Genomic DNA, 25,283 nt, shown 5'->3' with positions numbered 1-25,283 from the left:
GGTGCATGCACACGGACATGCCGATTTTATAACATGCATGCATTGACGTGCACATGTCATAAAATCCGTTACCCACACGCACGATTTTATATCGGTGCATGCGAGTGCTGAATCACGCGCGGAAGTGGGGGGGATTTTACAACCTGTGCGCAGCGACGCAATCGACTCTATTCCCTGTTCCTAACTCCCCTACCTAATTTGCCTCCCTTTTCCCCTACTAGCCCCAACCCCTAAAACTTCGCTGCCTACCCTAGTTTTTGTTTTTTTTTTTACTACTTACCTGCTCTCCGGAGCAGCAGCAGCTTGCGCAGGCCGGTTGGCTCCCAGGCATACTTCAGCAGGACAGTGCAAAAAGGCATTTTCCAGTCCACCCATGCCCCGCCTCCTGCCCACCCATTTTTCATAAACCCTTTCTTCTGCGCGAACGGGCAGATACACATGCGGCTGCGGGCGTTTTAAAATCCCTGTGGCGCATGCACACGTCCCATCCTCGCGTGTATCTGCCCGTTTTGGCATGCATAGGCTTATTGAAGTTTGGCCTTTAGTCTCCAGCTCATACCAGCTTGAGGGGGAGGAGCCTGGCCTGGGGACTGAACCCGGGTTTCCAACAAGGTTTCCTTTTTAGATTTAATACTGCTTGGTAGCCACTAGAGAGCCTTTAGCATGAGAGAATACATGGAGTATTCTCAAGTACCTCAGAGTAAAGAGACTCTAATCTTCTTTGTACAAGATTTTTAATGAAGATAAAATTGATTTTTCTGATCTCTGAATAAGACTTAGTTCACCATTTCCCAATGGGTGTACCTTAGGACCTGTTCAAGTGTACCATAGAAAAGTCAATACTACCTGATGCTCAGATACAGGCTAGCACCTGCGTTCTGCTCTCAGCACCTTATAGCAGCAAGAAACAAAAGTAGTAGCTCTTAAACATGTAGGAGCTCCTTTCTGAGAGCATGTGCAAACATGCATGCCTCTTCCTAGCTACATCATGAGCCCAGGAGTGTGGTAATTAATGGCAAGCATGCACAGCATGGTTAACCAAGTCCCATTTTGTGCAGCACTTCCTTATCTTCCCACTCCTGAATATCCTCCTTTGAGGCCTTCCAGCTTCTATATTATCAATCAGTCTGAATGAAACAGGGAGAGAATACACTGAATACTGGATTGATTCACTCTGAGTGCTGGAAGAGCAGCGGTGAAGCAGCCAAGATAGCTGAGTTGGCTGCCTGCACCATACAGATTTCTCCTTTCTCCTAAACTTGTATGTAGAGAAAATGGGCAAATTGTGATGGGTCTCCACCACCTCTCACAAAAACATGATGGCAGAAAAAGACCATATAGCCCATTTAGTCTTCCCATCCATCCAATTTATCCAGCCTTACAAGTCTCATCACTGCCTCAGAGATCCCCTGTGCTTTCTTGAATTTAGATACCATTTTTTGTCTCTACCACCTCCATTAGTCTCTCTGTAAAGAAATATTTCCTAAGATTATTCCCGAGTCTACTCCTTTTCAACCTCATCCCAAGGTACCCCTTGTTCTAGAACCTCTTTTTCATTGAAAGAGGCTAGCCTTCTATGCATGGAGACTTTTGAGATATTTAAATGTCTCTATCACGTCTTTTCTATCTCACTTTTCCTCCAGGGTATACAAGTTTTGATCTTTAAATCTATCCCAATATGCTTTAGGATGAAAACACTGACCATTTTAGTAGCTGCCCTCTGGACAGACTTCATCCTGTTTATACCCATTTAAAGGTAGTGTCTCCAGAATTGTACACAGTATTCCAAGTGAGGTCTCACCAGGGACCAATACAGGGGCAATATCACCTTCCTTTTTCAGCTGATCATTCCTCTCCCTATGTAGCTAACCATCTTTCTGGCTTTTGTTGTTGCTTTATCCACCTGTTTGGCCACCTTAAGATCATCAGATACAATTACCAGATTTTGCTCTTTTTTGTGCTTGGAAGAATTTTACCTCCTATACTGTATTTCTCCTTTGCTTTTTTGCACCTTAAATCAATTACTCTGTATTTTTTAGCATTAGCCGCCCATCTCTAGACCAGTGGTTCTCAACCTTTTTTCTGTCGGGACACACCTGACAGATGGTTCTCACATGCGTGACACACTGACCCATGATCGTCACGGGGCTACATGTAAAAGTACAGTTTGCATCCACGGGAACCCCCCTGACCCACAATAATGGATGTAAAGCAAAATTATGACATTCCCCATATAACTCACCCTACAAAAAAGATATTCTGGTTCAGCAACTCAAACTCCTTCTACTTCCAGGCTCAATAGCCCTACTTATAAAAAGAGAGCAGTTTACCACCAATGCATGTCCTTTTGAGAAAACACAACAAATAAGACTGATAAAACGCTTACATGCTAGCAAAATATCTCATCTCGGTAACAGACACAGAACCGACCTAACATACTCCCAGGATCTGTAGTAATGCACATAAACTAATCCGCACAGTTACACCTGTATTATGGAATACACTCAAACAGGAGCAACCCTATCTATGAAAAGGCAACACTACAAATATTAAATCAGGCCCTAAAAACCAATACACCTCTTATTAGGAAAACAGAACTAGCAAGCAGCTATAGATCCCCACACAGAAATAATTGTAAAACTATACTAATAAGCAGAATAAATGTTTCAAAACAGCTATGAACAGAATAACATCCAACAATTAAAAACTCATAAAAACTATTAAAAATTCTCCAAACACCAATAAAATATTTCAAAAAAAGCAGACATCACATAATATTAAATAATTAAAATGGCAGTCAATCAAGAAAAATAAACTTAAAAAGCCACCTTTACCTATCCCCTCCAACAACTCTCCTACTCCTCTTCCATGCAGGCCATAGCACACAGCAGAAGCAGCAGTAGAGGCTAAGCTCTATACTCATGGCCCTCTTCCTTAGTCCCATGTCTCTCACACACACCCCATACCAGTCATGCCCCCATGACCAGTTTCTGTCTCTCACACACCAATCATCTCCCAAACAGTCTTTGACACACACACCAGTCACCTTCCTGAACAGTTTCTCTCATGCCATACAAACACACAGGCTTCCCACTCCTGTGTTCTACTTACATATACGGGCTTCTCACTCTCATACTCACTTTTTCTGTCTCTCACACACACACACACACACACACACACACACACACACACACTCACCAGTCTCTCACTCCCATGCTTGTTCTCTCCACATGCACAGGCTTCTCATTCCCATAATCACTTTCTTTCTCTCACAGACACACACAAACACACACCAGTCACCTGATCTCTCTCATGCATACACACACAGGCTTCCCACTCCCATGTTCTCTTTCAGATAGATAGGCTTTTCACTCCCATGCTGTGTCTCACACACACCCAGGTTTCTCACTCCCATGCTCACTCTTCACATGCACAGGCTTCTCATTCCCATAATCACTTTCTTTCTCTCTCTCACACACACACATATACACACAAACACACACCAGTCACCTGATCTCTCTCATGCACACACACAGGCTTCCCATTTCCATGTTCTGTTTTACATATACAGGCTTCTCCCTCCCATGTTGTGTCTCATACACACCCAGGTTTCTCACTCCCATGCTCACTCTCTTCACATGCACAGGCTTCTCATTCCCATAATCACTTTCTCTCTGTTACACACACACACATACACACACACACCAGTCTCCCTCTCATTTCCATGCTCGCTCTCCACTGCACAGGCTTCTCATTCCTTGAATCACATTCTTTTTCTCAATTCACACACACCAGTCTCTTTCTCTCACACACACCGTCACCTTACCAACCAGTCTCTCTCTCTCATGCATGCACACACACACACAGGCTTCCCACTCCCATGCTCTTTCTCACATAATCAGGCTTCTCACTCCCATGCTTTTTCACACACACCCCCATAACACCAGGCTTCTTACTCCCATGCTTTCTCACATACCCAGATTTCTCACTTCCATGCTTTTTCTCTCACACACACACCAGTCACATCTCTGACTGTCTCACACTCTCACATACACATCAGTCATCTCCTTGAGCAGTCACTTTCATTGTCTCTCACATATACACACACATCAGCTCTCTGACCAGTTTCTCTCAATCACACACATGCTCTCGATCAAATACATTCTCTCACTTACACACAAGCTGGCTGGCTACTTCTCTCTCTTTCTCTCATTCACTTCTTCCCCCCCAGCACAAATGGTAGCTGCAGCAGCCTCCTCCAGCCCCCGCAGGCCAAGAAAGAAGAATCCCATCGGCCGCGGGAGGCTCATGCTGCTGTCTCCTTTCTCGATTACCGGCTGCTTCAATTGCTCGGGGGCCAATGCTGCAGCCGCCGCTACTTTATCACGCGGCACGGTCTTTCTCCTTCCCGCGCACCGCGTATCACTTCCTGTTCCGGGTCATGGGGGGGGGGCCGCGGGAAGAAGAAAAGGCCAACCACGGGTGCCACAGCTTCTTCTACCATCGCTGCCGTTCCCACTGGGCTTGAACGTTCTGATAGCCCGGCGGCAACGGCAGCAGGGAAGAAAGAGCAGCGGGAGAGACCGGGAGCATGCGACACACCAGCTGGTGCTTGGCGACACACTAGTTGTCTTATATTTGGTCTTTTTTGTGTGTTTGATTGTTGATTAACAAGACCATTGCTGGGGTTCTTTGGTTTTTTGGTTTGTCATATTGTTGAACCAATGGCAGGGACAGATGCTCTACAAACTCTGAGTTTTTCAGAGGCAGAAATTCAAACGTTATTGTTAAAACCATCTATTTTTGGAACCACTTCAGGCCCATTAGATTCCGATCTTTGGACCACTTATAATAAATTAAATCATCGTTTAATCTGCACTTCCTTACACGCAGCAACTCTTTTGGAGTATTGTAGAAACCAGAGGATACCATGCGGTTTACGCATTCTTAAAGCACCACATTTATATAATGAAGATTCTGATTTTTTATTAAGCTGGAATGCTATTTTAAACAAATGTAGCCTTGATCTGATGGTGTTGATTATTAAAACAGCACAAACTAAAGAATTAGAAATTCAGACAGAAATTGATTCTCTAAAAACACAATTGTCTAGTTCTTCAGAATTGGATAGTTATACTGAAAAACTTAAGACCACCAATGACCTATTAGACAAATTTAAAGAAGATCTTAAAAACATGAAACTTGAAAAATTACAATGAGATGAAAGGGATTACACCCAAGGTTACGTATACCCCTGGATGGATGATAAGGCCAAGAAAAAACCTAACTGGGTAACATTTGATTCAGGTAGTGATCATTCTTCAGGTGATGAGTTGGTCCCGTCAGTGATTACAGCTCCACAGAGAGATTCTACAACTGAGAATCGTTTTTTAGGCCGAGGTCGGGGCTTTCGTCGCCCCCTCGGTCACGAGGGAATCGATGGACAGACGGGTCCAACTACACCAGACAAACCAGATCCCAAACCCAACAGAATCGTTGATTCTTAATCTCTCATCTCTTCAGTTAACATCATTTCAGGCACAACTCCTTCAGAAGGGTTTAACATTCATTCCCACACCGAAAGCAGATTTGTTCCAGCTTGAAATTGCTCTATTTAAATTCGTTCGGAAGTTATATATCAAACATTTTTTCATTGATACACCATCCAGTTGTGACATTTCTATTTTACGCAACAAATCGAAGTGGTTTCCTCCTGGACCGGTTGATCCCATCATTTTCACTTTTTATCAAACCACTTTACGAGATTTGAGAACTGTTTTTACAACGGATCGCACCTTCACTAATCTGACCAGACTGGAAGCACAAGCTCTGAAGGATCTTCAAGCAAACCATGCTCTCATTATTAAACCAGCAGATAAAGGGGGCAAAATTGTTATTATGGACAGATCACAATATACAGCAGAAGCATTACGACAACTTCAGAATAGACAATTTTACATGCAACTTCCATCAGACCCCACAACTGTTATTTCTGATTTAATAGCACTGGTAGTTCAGAATGGGATAGATCAAGGGTTTTTGACAACCCATGAAATCAATTTTTTGTTGAATAAACATCCAGTGGTTCCTGTTTTTTTACCATTTACCAAAAATTCACAAAAATATTAATAACCCTCCAGGAAGGCCTATCGTCTCCAGTAAAGGTTCTATTTTAGAACCACTATCCAGGTTTATTGATTTTTTTCCTGGCTCCGTTTGTAACCATGCAAGCTTCATACACCAGAGACTCTCAACAGATCATTCAATTTCTAGAATCAATTGAAGAGGATACATCTCAACTGTTGTTAGTAACGCTGGATGTGGAAGCATTATATACTTCCATTCCACAGGATGAAATGCTAGAGATAGCAAAACCATTTTTTGAAAAGAGACCATGCCCACATAGGGTACCGACTGGTTTTTTGTCAGCACTTCTGGACATTGCCTTGACGAAAATTTTTTTCGCTTTTGAAGGTATTTTTTACCAGCAGATTTGTGGCACTGCCATGGGTGCCACTGTGGCGCCAGATTTGGCCAATTTATATATGGCCATTTTTGAGGACAATTGGATTTACAATAACAATCCTTTCATTCAACACATTCACACATGGAAAAGGTATATTGATGATATACTACTTCTGTGGAAAGGCCCCTTATCCCTGATTTCAGATTTTCATAATTGGCTCAATGGACGGAACCCTCACCTCAACTTTACCTTTGAATCCAGTACTACAGTCATTCATTTTCTGGACATTAAGATTTTAAAAAGACCTTCGGGTTTTGATACTACCATCTACAGAAAACCAGTAGCTTCTAACACATTCCTACACTTCACCAGCGCACACCCCCGATCGCTTAAGATGAACCTTCCAGTGAGTCAGTTCTTTAGACTGCGGAGGTTGTGCACTTCCACAGAAGATTTTTGCCAACAAGCAGCAGTATTAACAGATCGTTTTCTTAAGAGAGGGTACCCTCCGAGATGCGTGAAACGTGCATTCACACGAGCGCGATTCACCAATAGAGAGTGGCTTTTTTTACCACGTTCCACGGAGTCTTTGGACAATTTGACTTTTGTTTTGCCTTATTCCTCTATGACACAGACTATGAAGCATATCGTATATCAGAATTGGCACATGCTGCAGTTTCACAATGAATTCCACGAGATCCCCAGATTTGCTTTCACTAGGAGTTCTAATTTGAAAGATATTCTGGTCCACTCGGATTCCTCAGTGTCTCCTTCTGCCAACGTCATAGGAGCACACACATCTTGTGGCACATGCACAGTTTGTCAGGTTATGATTGACACTTCAGCGATTCATTTCATCAGAAAGAATTTTACTTTCATTCTAAAGAAGTTCACAGACTGTCGTTCAACAGGGGTTATCTATATTATACAATGCCCCTGTCAACTTCTATACGTTGGCAAGACTCAACGAGCACTTAAGACCCGTTTGATTGAGCATTGATCATGCATCTCTACTGGTTGGATGACAGCTCCACTCACAGCTCATTGCACACAATTTCAGCATACCTTTGATGATCTGAGAGTTTGTATACTCGAACAACTTTCTCCCTACTGGAGAGTAGGGGATTTTAATACTCGATTGCTGCGCGCAGAACAACGATGGATTCATCGACTTGGCACTGTGGAACCAGATGGTCTGAATTCTTCTTTAGAACTTAAATATGCGGCAGTTCATTTCTTAATTCTCTCTTCATTGTTTACATATCACCATGGTAACAAATTTTCAATGACGGAGGTAACGTTTTGACGTCACCACGCGCACAAAGCGCGGGCTTTTTTAAAGGCAAAGGAGTTTCAGAGCTCTTGCTGTCCCGTTGGAATTGAAACAGCGTCTGAGACATTCGAGTCCACCATGAAGGTCGGCAAGGCTGTGTCACTTTAAGCTAAGTATCTGCTTTGTTTTGAAGTTTCTTAAAAGGTTTGACTGCTTGTTCTTTTGTTCGTCAGCTTTCTCCTTGATAAATCAGATGTAAAGACTCCTGAAGAAGTGATAGTTACATCGCGAAACACCGGCCGCTGTCGGGGATTAATTCTTCAAGTTGACTCGCAGGGAACAGCCATATCGCTAAGTTTCACATGAATGAATCACATGAATGAACTATATACAATAAGAAATTCACCGCAAATGACGAGTGGTCCGGACGGCAAGTGTTGTTCACTGCCGTTGTCTGGCTTGCTGATGCGGTATCATTAATTTTGCAAATATAACCTAATTTTTCACAACAGTGCATCACAGCACATACCATGAAAAACAGGAGTGTGATTATCTAGTTCAATCAATTATTCCCCTTAAATCGTATAAAGCACAATGTTCTACGATCTGCCTCACATAAACATCTTACTTCTCGTCAAGCCTTGAAGATAAGAGGAAGCAACATTTTATTCACATCCGAGTTTAAGCTCACCCTTTCATATTCAGAGACTGAGGTAGCACTTTAAGATACTAGGGATGAAATAATACATATTGTATATCCAAAGGACTGTATCTTCCCCCCTCCCATATAAGCCAATCAACTGCATGCCATAATTGACATACTAACTGATAAACGCTAAAGTCAAGTACACAGACCCCCCCCCTCCAGGGGAATCAACTTTTTCAGGATATTTCTAGATTGTTTCCCTTTCCATGAAAAACAAATCCCATCTAAACTCAGATCACATATGGGCCGATAGTCAAAAGATCTAGGAAAATGAAAATTCCTCCCTGCTGAGCACCTAAATTTAGGTGGTTTCCTCTAGGTATTAGGGGTGGGAGACAGATTGAGAAAAGTAAGTTAGGTGCCTAGTGCAGATTTTCAGCACTAGGTACCTAATTTATGCTCGTAAATGTAGGCAAATAATAGTTGGCCTAAATGTAAGCAACTCAATTTTATGGATTACCTGGACTTTCACAGACTGTATTCATTGCATCCAGAAAATGTTTTTAGCTTCATCCAGCAATTCTAGCACTTTGCTTCCATCCTCTGAAAGATCTTTATTTTATCAAGGAAGATCAGGGCACTTTGCTATTTACTGTTTTATACTTGATAATAATTGATCAGCAGACAGTCCTATAAATTATTAGTTCAGAATGCTGCTGCTACTTTGCTTTTCCTCCACATGAGGATTTTAATTCTGTTTCTATCATAGTGCTCACAGCACCCCTAAAGCACCAAATAAGGTACTTTAAGCATTGAATTATATGGTTAAAAATCAAAACTAGCCTCACAGATCATAATTATCATGGATCAAAGCAATTATGTGTAGCAGAATGCAATAATAAGCACCACCACATAATGGCCTATAAACCACTGTATTAGAGGCTAAATAATTATACTTTTTCTCTTCTATATTCAAGCTAGAGGTCTGTTGATATAAACATAATAAACTATGATGCATAATAAACTATGATTACCTTAAAAAAAATTGACATGCTGATTTCAAGACACTGGATAGAATAATAAATAACAGTGCATAAAGATCATTACATAGATTTTTAAAATGTATTTTAACTTGATAACCACTTCACAGTCAGTCAAAGCTCAAAGCTGGTGCAAGTATTATGAAAAAAAAGCACATTTCCTCCTGAGGTTTACAAGGGTTTAAAAAATAGAAACAACAACAAACTCTGCCCCACCCCCCACAACTACAATGTCCTTCATAACACATCATCAAGAGGACAATGTACAGAACAGAACTGGTTACAAAGTAATGTGATGCAATACTCCACATTACTAATGAGGCTATGGGCAACTACTCTCTGTTACCTAGTAGTCAGGGTCATGTTTGAACAATGAAATTTATTTTCTGCAAATTTATGTGGCCCAAACCCTAAATTCTGGTCCTCTACCACTAATAATATATCCCTTGCCTTATTTTAACGGTCATTTAACTTCTACTTCTGACTATTTTGTGCTGTTACAGAGGAGTATGGCAAAGCTCTTGGCTAGCTGTTTAAGAATGTAAAGGGTGACATCCAGGGGAAGTGTCAATATAAATGAGTTCTGAGTGAGACTGTGTGAATCTGTAGGGGTTTTACATGAGATTCTGGTGATTCAGCAATGAATTCTTAGGGCCTGCTGGATTTTCCAGTCTAGCAGAACCCCTGTCATCATGGCAGCTGGAGCATAAATGGTATGCACTTGGCATTGCCAAGAGGCACCTAGGGGGGGGGGGGGGGCTATGCACCTCAGCTACAGTTTGGGAGATCGTGTGGCTTTTTATGCAGAATCTGCTAAGAAGAATTATGTGATGGGATGTGAATATTAATGAGGTTGTATATAAAGAATGACTAAGATGATAGGGTTACAGTATTTGAAGAAGATTAAGACGAAAATACTAGAGGAACATAAGAACATAAGAATTGCCATACTGGATCAGACCAAGGTTCCATCAAAACCAGTATCCTGTTTCCAATAGTGGCGAATCCAAGTACCTGGCAAGTACACAAACATTAAATAAATCTCAAGTTACTATTGCTTAATAATTAATAGTAGTTTATGGATTTTTCCTCTAGGAACTTATCCAAACCTTTTTTAAACCCAGCTATAGTAAATGATGTACCCACATGCTCTGACAATGAATTCCAGAGCTTAACTATGAGCGAGTGAAAAAGAATGTTCTTTGATTTGTTTTAAATAAAGTACTTGCTATTTCATGGAGTGCCCCCTAGTCCTTCTATTATCAGAGAGAGTAAATAACTGATTTACATTAACTGGTTCAAGTCCTTTCATGATTTTGTAGTCCTCTATCATATCCCCCTCCTCCTCAGCTGTCTGTTCTCCAAACGGAACAGCTAAAACTTCCTTAGCCTTACCTCTTAGGGCAGCAGTTCTGAGCCACTTATCATTTTGGCCGCCCATCTCTGCACTTTCTCCAGTCCAACTATATTTTTGTTGAAATGCGGTGACCAGAATTGCACACACTATTCAAGATGCTGTCTCACCATGGATCAATACAGAGGCATTATGACATCCATCATTTTATTTGCCATTCCCTTCTTAATAATTCCTAACATTCTGTTTGCTTTTTTGATTGCCAAAGCACACTAAGCCAACAATTTCAATGTATTATCCACTATGATGCTTAGATCTCTTTCCTGGGTGATAATGCCTAAGATAGAACCTAACATTGTGTAACTACAGCAAGGGTTATTTTTCCCTGTATGAATCACTTTGCACTTGTCCACATTAAATTTCATCTTCCATTTGGAAGCCCAATCTTCCAGTCTCGCAAGGTCCTCCTGCAATTTATCACAATCCGCTTGAGATTTAAATGCTCTGCATAATTTTGTGTCATCCGCAAATTTGATCACCTCACTCATCGTACCTCTTTCCAGATCATTTATAAATAAATTAAAAAGCACTGGTCCAAGTACAGATCCTTGAGGCACTCCACTATTTACCTTTTTCTACTGTGAAAATAGACCATTTAATCCTACTCTCTTTTTCCTGTCTTTTAACCAGCTTGCAATCCACAAAAGGACATCACCTCCTATCCCATGACTTTTTAGTTTTCTTAGAAGCCTCTCATGCGGGACTTTGTCGAATGCCTTCCGAAAATCCAAATACACCAAATCTACTGGTTTACCTTTGTCCACATTTTTATTCACCCCTTCAAAAAAATGTAGGAGATATGTGAGGCAAGACTTCCCTTAGGTAAATCAATTCTGGCTGTGTCCCATTAAACCATGTCTATCTAAATGTTTTGTGATTTTATTCTTTATAACAGTTTCCATGATTTTTCCTGGCATTAAGTCAGGCTCACCAGTCTATAGTATCCCAGATCATCCCGGAGCCCTTTTTAAATATCGGAGTTACATTGGCCATCTTCCAATCTTCAGATACAAGGGATGATTTTAATGATACGCTGCAAATTAACTGAAATAGGTCTGAAATTTCTTTTATTAGTTCTTTCAGAACCTTGGGGTATATGCCATCCGGTCCTGGTGATTTACTAGTCTTCAGTTTGTCAATCTGGCCTATCACATTTTCCAGGTTCACTGTGATTCGGTTCAGTTCATCTGAATCATCACCCTTGAAAATCGTCTCCGGAACGCGTGTCTCCCCAACAACCTCTTCAGTAAACACTGAAGTAAAGAGATCGCTTAATCTTTTCACGATGGCCTTATCTTCCCTAAGTGCCCCTTTAACCCCTCGATCACCTAACAGTCCAACCAACTCCCTCACAGGCTTTCTGCTTTGGATATATTTTTAAAAGTTTTTATTGTTAGTTTTTGCCTCTACGGCCAATTTCTTTTCAAATTCTCTCTTAGCTTGTCTTATCAATGTCTTACATTTAACTTGCCAATGCTTATGCTTAATCCTATTTTGCTTCTGATGGATCCTTCTTCCAAGATCTTTTGGCTAAAATAGTCTTTCATCTCACTTTTTAGTCATGCTGGCAATTGCTTGATCTTCCTTCCAAGTTTCTTAATACAAGCAATACATATGGCCTGTGCTTCCAGGATGGTATTTGTTTTAACAGTGTCCACACCTGTGTGTTATGTAAAGGGATGTTTTAGTGTGCCCTTGGGCCTGAGCCCGACCCCAGACGGATCCAGGGCCGAACCGAGGGTTGACGGCATGTTCCAGCATGGCTGACGGTCTTACCCTCTGCCAGGCCTGCAAGCTCCCAAGGCCAACAATATGATGTTGGAATGTGAATGGTCCTCCAACCATTCCGAGCCCTTTCGGACCTGCCGCTTAGATCGGCATGGAGCAGTAGGCCTGGCCTGAGGACGAGGGCAGACGGGCCTTGACATGAAGACATGACACCAAGGTTGATGTAACGGCATCGCAGACAAAGACATGACACCAAGGCTGATGCGGACGGCATCAGAGACGAGGGCTGGAACAAGACATAACACCAAGTTGTTGAAGACATAACACCAGGACTATTGAAGACATGACACCAGGGCTGATGCGAAGACATCACGGACCAGGGTCGATGCGACGGCATCCCGGACCAGGGTCGATGCGACAACATCAGGAACAAGACGTTGAAGCAAAGACATGACACCAAGACTGATGCAATGGCATCCAGGACGAGATGGGGAACTTGACGAAGTCCAGACGAGACAAGAAGCTGGGAGGGTGAACATTGGCATTGTCTATCAGGGTGCCCTACTCAGCCCACCTTCATGGGTGGTCCCAATGGGCTGGTCGTGGACCACCCTGTCCCACTGCACGCCCTACACAGCCCGAGGAGGCTGGTCACGGACCACGCGGAGAGCAGGACAAGCGCAGGGAAGAGTCCAGTCGAGGTGGGACTCCGACGATGGAGCCATATGTCATCCGAAGCACCACAAAGGCTGGCAGGAAATGATGGCTCAGGAGCACAGGACACCAGTCCACCTGCAGGCCACTCCAACTCGGGAAAGACGTCATCCGAGGGACCAAGGCCGGCAGGACCAGAAGGCTCAGGAGCGCTGAAGACACAGGAACAAGACACCAAGGAACCTGGGACATCAGGAAGCGGAAGATCAAGACGAGACACCAGGACATCTGGACGGGGACCTCAGGCACGAAGACTTGACATGACATGACATGAAGATGAAACGATGAGGAGCTCCACGAAGAAGACCTGATGGAGCTCTGGCAGGCAGGAGCCTCCAGAGTGAAGTAACTCCGATGCAAGGCGAAGACATAATGCGAAGACAGCCCTTTTATAGGGCTAGGCAGGAGATCAGTCCATAGGTGGGCCCAGCACATTTCCTGGGTCTGGCCCTTTAAATTCTGTAGCGAGGAACAGGAAGAGGAAGCAGGAGCCGTGCAGGACCATGGACAGCTTCGTGCGTATCAGCAGGTCTGGGCCTGGAGGGCAGGCCCCGACGACAGCAGCGGCTCCAGCCGCTGCAGGAAGCCCCGGGGGTGGTTCCAGCCGCTACTCCAGCCTGGGGCTTGCGGCCTGCAGCCCCAGAGGATGAGATGACGTCGGCGGCGGCTCTGTGCCACATGGGAGGACACTGAAAAGTCCGCGGCTCCTGCCACAGTGAAGCAGAGCACCAGGGGTGGCCTCCGGGCCGTGAGAACGGGAAAGTCCGCGGCTCCAGCCGCACTGGAAGGCCCGACATTGGCGGCGTCCGTGCTGCATCAGGTGAAGCAGCAAAAAGGTGAGCAGTGCCTGCTCGTCGGGGGACCTGCGGGCAGGGTCCATGACACTGTGGCACAGTTTTTATCTTTGTAGCTGCACCTTTCATGTACAATTTCTCACCTGCGGGTAAAAATCATACATGTGACACTCGATGTAGAAGACTGGGAGGCTCCTCTCTTGTTGCTGGTCTGCTGCCTTCATCTTAAATTTGTTCAGTTCCTAGTTTAGGTTGCTATGAGAGTAGGACTGCATACAATTGGGGGAATATAAAGTATATTTCTTTTTCTGCTCCTGTTTATTGCTGCTGTGAATCCTGCAAAATATTCTTTTTGGTGAAATTTGTTGCAAGTTCACTGCAGGTACCCACAGAAGAATAAAAATTCTAATTTTGGAATATAAGCCAATGTATGAGACTCTCTGCTTAAGCCTAGGGTTGTAGGTTTGAGGCAGGAGTCTGCCAATTTAAAGAGAAAATTGAAGATTTTGGAAGCTGGAGTGCAATCAGGTAGTCACAGAGGGGGAGAAAGGTAGATTTTGATATTTTCCCTAACCAGCATGAGAAAAATAGTGTCCTTTGCCTCTGAGCTAGGGCCAGTCCACCAGCTACCCAATCATTATTTTATATTTTGAATCTATACAGACTATACCAGAATCACAAAACCTCAGTTTTTAGACCCCTATTATTTTACCTGGCACATCTATGTGCTACGTTTATACCCGAATACCTGCCTGGATTTCACAAGAGATCAGTTGATAGCAAAAAATAAAAAAAAGCATAATTTGCTTTATTAGCCAAGGCACTAGCATTCCCTCTCCTGATGCAGTGATAGTAACTCTACCAGTGAGCATAAAATGGAGATGCCATTTACGATGAAAGATTATTAACACTATAACAAAAAAAAGGGCCTGATTTTCAAAAGCATTTACAAAAGTAAAACTAGGTTTTACAAATGTAAATGCACTTTACCCATGTAAGTGGGCTTTTGAAAATTGCTACAATATATGTCATTGAATTATAAATAGGTTTTATCCATATTAAGTATAAAGTGGGTAAATGGCTTCTGAAAACTGCTATGATATGTTGTATTTACATGCGTAACTCCTTTGAAAATTCATCTAAAAGATGGAAAAATATTTTGTTTTTCTACTGCTACTGACTATATTAACATTTTAGGGGCATTTCTGTAAGAATTCATTCATTGTTGTTTTAAAAGATTCATATTACACGGATACTATTTAATATCTCACTGTAGTGTTACTCAGTTTAGAACATAAAACAATGTTAAAAGGACATACTTACACGCCCATTGCTGACAATAGCTATTTGCCCAGGGAGAAGTTTTAGAACTTCACGACAAAACAACTGGTAAGTGTGAAAAATATCCACCCCTATGGTGTTATATTTCTTTTCAAAAGCATCATCATCCATCCCCTACAGTAAAAACAGAAAGCAGACAGATATTTAAAACTCTTCAAACACATATGGAGTCTATAATGACTTTTAAAATTGGAGATTATATTCTTAAAGTATAGCAATAAATGTATTCTGCAATGCAACACTTTAAAGAAGCAATATGAACATTCTTTAGATAATTCAGTTGGCAGTGTTTAAAGTTTCGGAAATTTCCACCACCTAGCCACTCATATCATTGTGAAATGAAATATAGTAGAATGCCATTCTGCTGCTTATTAGAACCCTCTGCAGATAGAGCATTGATACACAAGATGGGCCTCATTTTCCAAGCAGTTTACCGCGTGCGATAAATTCGCAAATCGCGTTAACAGCTGTTAACGCGATTTGCGAATGCAAATTAGTAATTTGGTATTCAGGGGGCGGAGTCGGGGCGGAGCATATGCAAAGCGGGAACCAGTTTATCGTGTGCGGCGAAACAGCCGCAGTGTTAGTGCGGCTGCTATCGCGGCTAATAACTACAACCCTCAAATTTGCGGTACGGACTGCGCTACAGGCCAGTAAAGGATTATCGCGGTCCACGATAGTTCTGGACAGCCCGTTTCAGAGGAGAGAGAGAGAGAGAGAGAGAGAGAGAGAGATTTGGGCTACGTTCTCTCCACCTAGCTTGTTGTTGCCCAGGTAGAGTGTCCATCAAGCTAGGTGGAGAGAACGTAGCCCAAATCTCCTCTTGGAGTGAGTTTCCTCACTCAGACGGCCAGCAAATCTTCACTAGAGACCACTGTTCTTTCCGTAGGTCTCATGTGGAATGCGAAAGTGGCCCCCAACCCCCGACGCTCATACCTAATCCCCACCCCGAGTTAGTAGGTGGCCCTCCCATAGGGGTTAAAATACCTGTCTAGGGCATAGGCACTATAGTAAGTCAGTCTCTCTCTCTCTCTCTCTCTCTCTCTCTCTCTCTCTCTCTCTCTCTCTCTCCCTCCCTCCCCCCCCCTCCCTCCCCCCCGAGCCAGAAACGGGCTGTCTGGAACTATGGTGGACCGCGATGATTCGATTGCAAAAACCGGCAAATATCGTGCACTGCGATGAAACACCCAAAGAATCATCGCACACTGGGAAAACATCGTGAATTGCGCTACTGTTTTCGTGAATGGCGAAAACATCGCCGCACGCGATGTTTTCCCACTGCACGAAAGAAGCCTCATTTGCATTGGTAACGCCCCCTAATGCGTTACCAATGCGATATTGGAAAATGAGGCCCGATATCTACAAATATTTTTTTTTAAATAAGCAGCATATTCATTTATTTTTCCACCACTCTCCCCCCAAATTAAAAAAAACAAAACAAACAACAGAAATAAAAAGAGAAGACCCCAAAATGTCTAGCTGATAAGTGTGTATAGAAGTGTGGGGATAAGTAGAGGGTCTAATTTCAGCTGCCAAAAATAAAGAAGAAAGTTAAGCATGCAAGAAAATCATTTACATTTAATACATGAGCAGCAAGCTACCAAAAACTCATCAGTATATATCACACAGATGAAAATGGGCAGTAAAACATACTTCTTTTGACATATAGTGCCAAACTGTTCGCAAAATCATATCATCTTAACTACCTGCCTAGTCAGGATCAATGATCATATGCGATGTACTTAGGAAAGAATGAGCAAGAAACTAATTATACTCAAATGTGGAATCCACAAGGTCAGTTCTGAGATGTAAATAGCTGTGATTACCAAAGATTATTTTAAATTAAAAAAAAAAATACAGATGCTTTCAAAAATCCAAAAACAGCCGGCTAAACAAATTTGTGCTTGCTGACAAAAGGTTTACCACCATCAACGAAATCATTCCTGCCACCAGTAAAAAAAAGTGCCAATATTTAGCCACTTTGTGGAAAAGGTATGGCTCATGGGAGGGGGTGTTTGGAGTAGAGGGGTAGAATTTGTTTTAAAAGGGAGGGGTTTGGGAAAGGGGGGGGGAGGCAGAGGTATATCCAGAACCCCAAGGAAGAATTTAGGCACATTGGCTGGTATGGCGAGGGGGGTGTTATGGACTGAATGACTTTTTAAGACAATGGCGAAGTGAGCTGCCATTGCACATTTTTTGCCCCTTCCCTGTGATATTTTCTCTCGTCGAAATATTTAAGGGAGGCTACTGTGATATTTTCCCGGTGTAATGATTCTGGCTGCCATCCCACCAGCAGGGGCCCTCACTGACCCATGCTCACACCCGCACTAGCCCCCTCCTTGATGCCCGCATGACTTAGCAAGCCTGGGTCTATAAGAACCTCCTTCACAGATGTCCCAGCACTCATCAGTGAGTCACCTCAACTCTTTGCTTTCACCCACCTGCTTTGTTACTGCGTGGCACTTGTAGCCTTCTTGCTCTGCATTGCCCTGTGGCCTCCTTGGTCTTTTAGCCTTGCCCTGCAGCCTCCTTGCCTTGCCCTATGGTCCACTTGACCTTCTTGCCTTGCAGTCCTTGGGCCTCCTAGGCTCTCCTTGTCCTGCCTAGTGGCTTTCCAGCCTTCCAGTCTGTCACTCGCTTGTCTAGTCTGCCAAGTTCTTGTCTAACCCTGCCTAGACCTCCCTGTGAGGCCTCTGTCCCTGTGTCTTCCTCTCCAGGCCTTGCCTCCAGTTCCAGCCTTCATCTCCAGCTCCTGCCTATTTTCAGATCTAGCCTCATCTCCAGCCTCAGTATAGTCTAATCGTTCCCATTCCAGGAAAGTCCTGCCGGCCCCCAGAACCTGTGCGCTCAACCCAAGAGGGAGAGGGTTGGCCAGGCAGAAGACCTTGTCCTGCACAGCCTTGAGGCCCTGAACTGCTCCTGCTAGGGAAACACCTGAATCCAGCCTACCTGACTATGACACCCAGGGAGGGGCCAAATATCATGGTAATGCCCCCCCTCCATAGTAAAATTACATGGCTTAGTGAATGAGGCCCAGAGTTTGTTCCAATAATAGGATAATATAAAAAATATTCATAAATAGCAGAGTCCTCAGAAATTGTACACTGTTTGAAAAGATACCTTTGAAACAGGTGGAAAAGCTTCTGCTAATATTTTTTAAGCATATCTAGAAGCACCATAATGGACAATTTAGGAAAATGAATAAAATCTATGTTATTCTCCCTAATCAAATTCTTTAGACCCTCAATTTTGTTCTGAAAGATGTTTAATAGAGTCCTTTAAATTTATATCTGGTACAAAAACTTTTGACTTAGTTTCTTTAACAGAGTAAAAGAATTAATAAATGCAATCTGACATAGAACTATGAATGATATGAATTTTATTGCAACCTACTTAGATATCTTAGAGCAGGAAAATCAATTATGGAATAAGGCTAAACCAAAAGTTCAAGCCTGGTTACGGCCTTCCACACTGTTTCATGTAGGTTGCATGGCAGATATCAAAACAGCTGAAGCATACTTCCCCGGGCCTGCTTCTCTAGATATTTCCACTATAACAGCCACATCAAGAATTGTCCCTCCATTTGGGGTATAGCCATAAAGCTTCTGGAGCTCAGATTCCAATGCAGACATATCACAAGTAGAACAATTCTGCTGTGCAGTAAGTTATGGCTGGAAGACTCCCTTCCTGCAGCATTGACAACTGAAGGAAGAACATTTGCCCTGCAAATCTTCAGTCATCTTTGCACAAAACTGAAATAGGTATGTTTGGGATGCTCAATCCCTGAACTCAGCAATGAATGCCATGCTGCACATTCAGTCTACTGCTTTCTACAAAGGTTCCAGAAAGGAACAACCAGTGAATAAGTCATAAAATAGTCCATAGATTTCCAGGGTTGGCAGGGAGGACTCAGAAGGATAAATTCTCACTATACCTTTACATTAACCATCATAGAACTAAAAGCTTAAAGGAGGGAAAGAATAAAACTACAAAACAGCCTCAGAAGCTCAGAGACCAAGTGACCACTGAACATCGACCAACTTGGGATCAGCCTCTCCTATTTTAAACTAGTAGTAAAAGCATATCCAAGGAAGTGTGTATGGAGAGTATACATAGAGAGAGAGGCAGTTGCTATATGTGGTAGTAGAGAGTGGACTGGATAATACAGAGAGAGAAGGCGAAGCTCAATTTGTATATCAGCAATGCAGGCATGGGGCAGCTTTCCTCTTTATTCTAGTTAAATATTTATAGACAGTAGTAGAAATCCATGATTCTTAGGTTACTTTCTTAGATTTAAACACCATTCTCCTCATAAGAGTCAGTGGTTTACAATACATTTCTGTTTTGGACTACAACATAAGTTTCTCAGAATGTATGGAATAATGGATAGATTATGTTTCTGCAATGAATTTGCAAACTGTTGTGATCTTCTTTTGGAACGACGATAAATAAAACGCCTAAATAAAATAAGTACAGAGAAGGGCAACCAAAATGATAAAGGGGATGGAACAGCTCCCCTATGAGGAAAGACTAAAGAGGTTAGGACTATTCAACTTGGAGGCGAGACGGCTGGGGGGGGGGGGGGGGGGGGAATGTGATAGAGGTGTTTAAAATCATGAGAGGTCTAGAACGGGTAAATGTGAATCAGTTATTTACTCTTTCGGATAATAGAAGAACTAGGGGGCACTCCATGAAGTTAGCATGTGGCACATTTAAAAGCAGATTGTCCTCTTTGGGCATAGGGCTACGTAACTCATCACAGCTTAACTGGACATGTCACTAAACCTAGGACTGACATCAGCATCATAACCTGCCTTTGCGCTGCTTGATCCATCTTCAACTGTCTTTTGCAACAACATCTTACCCCCTTCGATGCTAACATCTGACCAAAGCAGCCCTCTAAATTTTTTAGCCCTATGTGACGGCACTGTGAACTTGCTAACGTGCAAAGCACCAAAGAATGCAAACGAGAAAACAGCATGGAACATTGTGGGCTCAAACCCATCCGTGGCTACTTTGGATAAGATGCACCAGAGTCGTAGCAGCAGCTCATATGTCAGTGGCCTCCGCATATCATGGCGGGGTATGGCCTCCTTGGTCCAGCCCTGCAATTTTCTTTTGATAGCAAAATATTGTACTTCTGCACTACCATATTTAAGCTTTATAAAGAATGACAAAGCCGCGAGGTGTGAGCCGACCATGTTTCTGGATAGACCTTACTGTTTTGCCTGCGCTATATAATTGATCAGTAGATTCTCCAGAACTCACTGTGCATCAAACCATGATCACAGAGGAATGTTGTCACCTTATCGTAGTTCTGGACGTAGGCATTCCACATGGATGGAATGAGTGATCGTCGCAGCATTTCACATGCTGTCTGGTTCCAAAGGACCATAGCCATGCTGGGACCTCCTGTCCGATTGAGTCTGCCTGCAGTGCCAGTCTCCTGAACATGGACCACTTTCAATGAGAAAGAGAGTCCTCAATCTCACTGCACAGCCCAGGAACATGCTTCGCTTGCGCTACACTATTTCTGCACAGGCAACATAAAACAAATTCCCTCAGCAACTCTGACACCAGGAGGCACTTGGATGTCTGCTTGTGAATGGATTGCTCTACGGCTGCGTTGAAGCACCAGAGGACTACCTGGCAATATTTCAAAGCCTTCCCCCATATGTGATGGGGAAGAGTTCAAAGAATGTAATGTTCCTGGTTAGCCCACTACGCACCCACTCATCTGGCCAGCAGGCTGCGCCCCATAACCTCCCAAAGTACATGCTGAATCCAATGGCTCCAGAAGAATTAGAGTGCAGCTGCAGGTCACTGCTGCTGACCGGCTTGGGGAGCCACACCAAGATGCCATTGAAGTCCTTGAGGAATCTCCGTCAGATAACTAGATCTTCCTTGAGGGGCATCTGACACGCATGCGATGGTGTTCACGAGCCAGCCCCACCATGGCTCGAATTAGTCAGTGCAGTAAAATCTTCCCCATCGGGATGACTTGCACCGCGCAAAGGCCATGCTTCCTATCAAGGACTTCATGTGTCTCACAGCGTGACTTTCCTGCTACACTCAGTGTTCGACACCATATTTGCTAGTTACAACAGTTTGTCGCTCAGGAGTCTGGACTCCATGCAAATGGAGTCCAACTCAATCCCAAGGAATGTGAAGGCATTCATTGTGCTTTGGAACTTATCGTCGGCCAATGGGATGCCGAATCTCCGCGCTAACTCCCAGAATGCATCAAAAAGCATTGCATAATTGTTTGTATCCCCTTTTCCTACAAATAGGAAGTCGTTTAGGTAATGTACCAATGATCTTATTTTATCCACTTCCCCGATGGCCCAGTAAAGGAATGAGCTGACTGTCTCGAAGTATGTGAAGATACTGACCATCCCAATGGCAGACACTTATTGAAATAATATGCCCCCTCAAAGTGAAACCCTAGCAGCGAGAATCTGCCAGCGTGCAATGGCAACTGGCAAAAAGCAGACTTTATATCTGTTTTGGCCATGAGAACCCCCTGCCCGGATGCCCTGAGCTGCTCCAGCACACTCTCAAATGACATATACTGTGCTGAGCAGCACTCCTTCCAGGAAGGAAAGATTGTGTATTTGCCTATATTTACCAGGCTTTTCTTTGTACTACCGCTAGTAGAGACAGGAAAAGTGGATTAATAGGAGGCTCCGCACCATCTACATCTCATGGCCAGCTTTTCCCTAGTCACACTGGCCATCCTGCAAATAGAGAGTGCATTCGAGATCTCACTCCTGTGTTGGCAATCCATGTGGGGGATCACAAACCCTCACTGAAGACGCTCAGAACTGTATTGGCCGCTTCATTGTTAGGATGGCGCAACAACCAATGGAACATCTGCTGCCATTGCACCGGGGTGGGAGCTTGATTGCTGAGTATGCTCTCTGATTAAATCTTCAGCATACTTTGCTGGGAATCTGAGGCCATATTGATAGTCCCCTGTGTGTATGGGTACTTTGAAAGAGCCACGGATTTGTCCTAGAGTCAAAAGCCCTGGCCATCATTTTTATGACAAACCGAAATAAATCTCAAAAACAACCACCACTGTATGCAGCAATCCTATTTAATTAGACGTAAATCAAGAGCAACAGAATATTGCTCTATCGCTGCCAAAATATATATTTTGTGATAATTCATAAAATACTTTATTAAACTTTATTAAACTTCAAAAATTTGCTTACTCAACCTACACTCCATGGAACTGTATAATTTCCAAAGAAAAACTTTTCAAAAACTGGGAGCACCGGGAGCACGGCTGGTGTGTCGCGTGCTGGTGTGTCGCGTGCTCCCGGTCTCTCCCTCTGCTCTTTCTTCCCTGCTGCCGTTGCCGCTGGGCTATCAGCACGTTCAAGCCCAGTGGGAACGGCAGCAGTGCTAAAATAAGCTGTGGCACCCGTGGCTGGCCTTTTCTTCTTCCCGCGCCTGCTCCCCCGCCCCGTGACCCGGAACAGGAAGTGATACACAGTGCGGTGCGCAGGAAGGAGAAAGAGCCATGCCGCGTGATAAAGTAGCAGCAGCGGCAGCAGCAGCATAGGTCTCCGAGCAAGCGATGCAGCCGGTAATCGGGAAAGGAGACAGCAGCTTGAGCCTCCCGCAGCCGATGGAATTCTTCTTTCTTGGCCTGCGGGGGCGGGAGCAGGAGGCTGCTGCAGCTACCATATGTGCTGGGGGTGGGGGGGGGGGGGGGAGAGGAAGAGAGTGAGAGAGAGAGAAGCAGCCAGCGAGCCAGCCAGTGTGTAAGTGAGAGAATGTATTTGATCGAAAGCATGTGTGTGATTGAGAGAAACTGGTCAGAGAGCTGATGTATGTGTATATGTGAGAGACAATGAAAGTGACTGCTCAAGGAGATGACTGATGTGTATGTGAGAGTGTGAGACAGTCAGGGATGTGACTGATGTGTGTGTGTGAGAGAGAAAGAGAGAAAAAGCATGGAAGTGAGAAATCTGGGTATGTGAGAAAGCATGGGAGTAAGAAACCTGGTGTTGTAGGGGTGTATGTGAAAGAAAGCATGGGAGTGAGAAGCCTGATTATGTGAGAGAGAGCATGGGAGTGGGAAGCCTGTGTGTGTGTGTGCATGTATGAGAGAGAGACTGGTTGGTAAGGTGACGGTGTGACTGGTGTGTATGTGAATGTGAGAGAGAGAGAATGTGATTCAGGGAATGAGAAGCCTGTGCACATGGAGAGCGAGCATGGAAATGAAAGAGAGACTGGTGTGGGTGTGTGTGTGTGTGACAGAGAGAAAGTGATTATGGGAATGAGAAGCCTGTGCATGTGAAGAGAGTGAGCATGGGAGTGAGAACCTGGGTGTGTGAGACACAGCATGGGAGGGAGAAGCCTGTATATGTAAGACAGAACATGGAAGTGGGAAGCCTGTGTGTGTGTGTGTATGCATGAGAGAGATCAGATGACTGGTGTGTGTTTGTGTGAGAGAGAAAGAAAGTGATTATGGGAATGAGAAGCCTGTGCATGTGAAGAGTGAGCATGGGAGTGAGAAACCTGTGTGTGTGTGAGACACAGCATGGGAGTGAGAAGCCTGTATATCTGAAAGAGAACATGAGAGTGAGAAGCCTATGTGTGTGTGTATATGCATGAGAGCGATCAGGTGACTGGTGTGTGTTTGTGTGTATGTGAGAGAGAGAAAGAAAGTGATTATGGGAATGAGAAGCCTGTGCATATGAAGAGTGAGCATGGGAGTAAGAAACCTGTGTGTGTGTGAGACACAGCATGGGAGTGAGAAGCCTGTATATCTGAAAGAGAACATGGAAGTGGGAAGCCTGTGTGTGTGTATGCCTGAGAGAGATCAGGTGACTGGTGTGTGTGTTTGTGTATGTGTGTGAGAGAAAGAAAGTGATTATGGGAATGAGAAGCCTGTGCATGTGGAGAGAACAAGCATGGGAGTGAGAGACTGGTGAGTGTGTGTGAGAAAGAGAAAGTGATTATAAGAGTGAGAAGCCCATATATGTAAGTGGAACACGGGAGTGGGAAGCCTGTGTGTGTGTATGGCATGAGAGAAACTGTTCAGGAAGGTGACTGGTGTGTTTGTCAAAGACTGTTTGGGAGATGATTGGTGTGTGAGAGACAAAACTGGTCATGGGGGCATGACTGGTATGGTGTGTGTGTGAGAGACATGGGCCCTAAGGAAGAGGACCATGAGTATAGAGCTTAGCCACTACTGCTGCTTCTGGTGTGTGCTACGGCCTGCATGGAAGAGGAGTAGGAGAGCTGCTGGAGGGGGGTAAGTAAAGGTGGATTTTTAAGTTTATTTTTCTTGATTGACTGCCATTTTAATTATTTAATATTATGTGATGTGTCTGCTTTTTTTGAAATATTTTATTGGTGTTTGGAGAATTTTTAATAGTTTTTAATTGTTGGATGTTATTCAGTTCATAGTTGTTGTGAAACATTTATTCTGCTTATTAGTATAGTTTTACAATTATTTCTGTGTGGGGATCTATAACTGCTTGCTAGTTCTGTTTTCCTAATAAGAGGTGTATTGGTTTTTAGGGCCTGATTTAATATTTGTAGTGTTGCCTTTTCATAGATAGGGTTGCTCCTGTTTGAGTGTATTCCATAATACAGGTGTAACTGTGTGCGGATTAGTTTATGTGCATTACTACAGATCCTGGGAGTATGTTAGGTCGGTTCTGTGTCTGTTACCGAGATATTTTACTAGCATGTAAGCGTTTTATCAGTCTTATTTGTTGTGTTTTCTCAAGAGGACATGCATTGGTGGTAAACTGCTGTCTTTTCATAAGTAGGGCTATTGAGCCTGGAAGTAGAAGGAGTTTGAGTTGCTGTTACTGAGATGACACCAGAACCAGAATATCTTTT

At 43.5% G+C, this 25,283-nt stretch overlaps 1 protein-coding gene across 3 annotated transcripts in view; it reads right to left on the bottom strand.

Annotated features, from left to right (window-relative positions):
• Nucleotides 1–25,283, bottom strand: part of UGGT2 (UDP-glucose glycoprotein glucosyltransferase 2) — a 1,031,439-nt gene that overhangs the window by 381,073 nt on the left and 625,083 nt on the right. For all 3 annotated transcript variants that reach the window (XM_029604715.1, XM_029604718.1, XM_029604716.1), the window contains exon 22: nucleotides 15,399–15,530. In XM_029604715.1, coding sequence (XP_029460575.1) covers nucleotides 15,399–15,530 — 132 coding nt within the window. The remainder of the gene's footprint in view (nucleotides 1–15,398; nucleotides 15,531–25,283) is intronic.

This window comes from Rhinatrema bivittatum, chromosome 5 (genome assembly GCF_901001135.1).
Source record: "Rhinatrema bivittatum chromosome 5, aRhiBiv1.1, whole genome shotgun sequence".
Lineage (NCBI taxonomy): Eukaryota > Metazoa > Chordata > Amphibia > Gymnophiona > Rhinatrematidae > Rhinatrema > Rhinatrema bivittatum.
The sequence above is the reverse complement of the archived record's forward strand: the minus strand, read 5'-3'. Positions and strand labels throughout refer to the sequence as shown.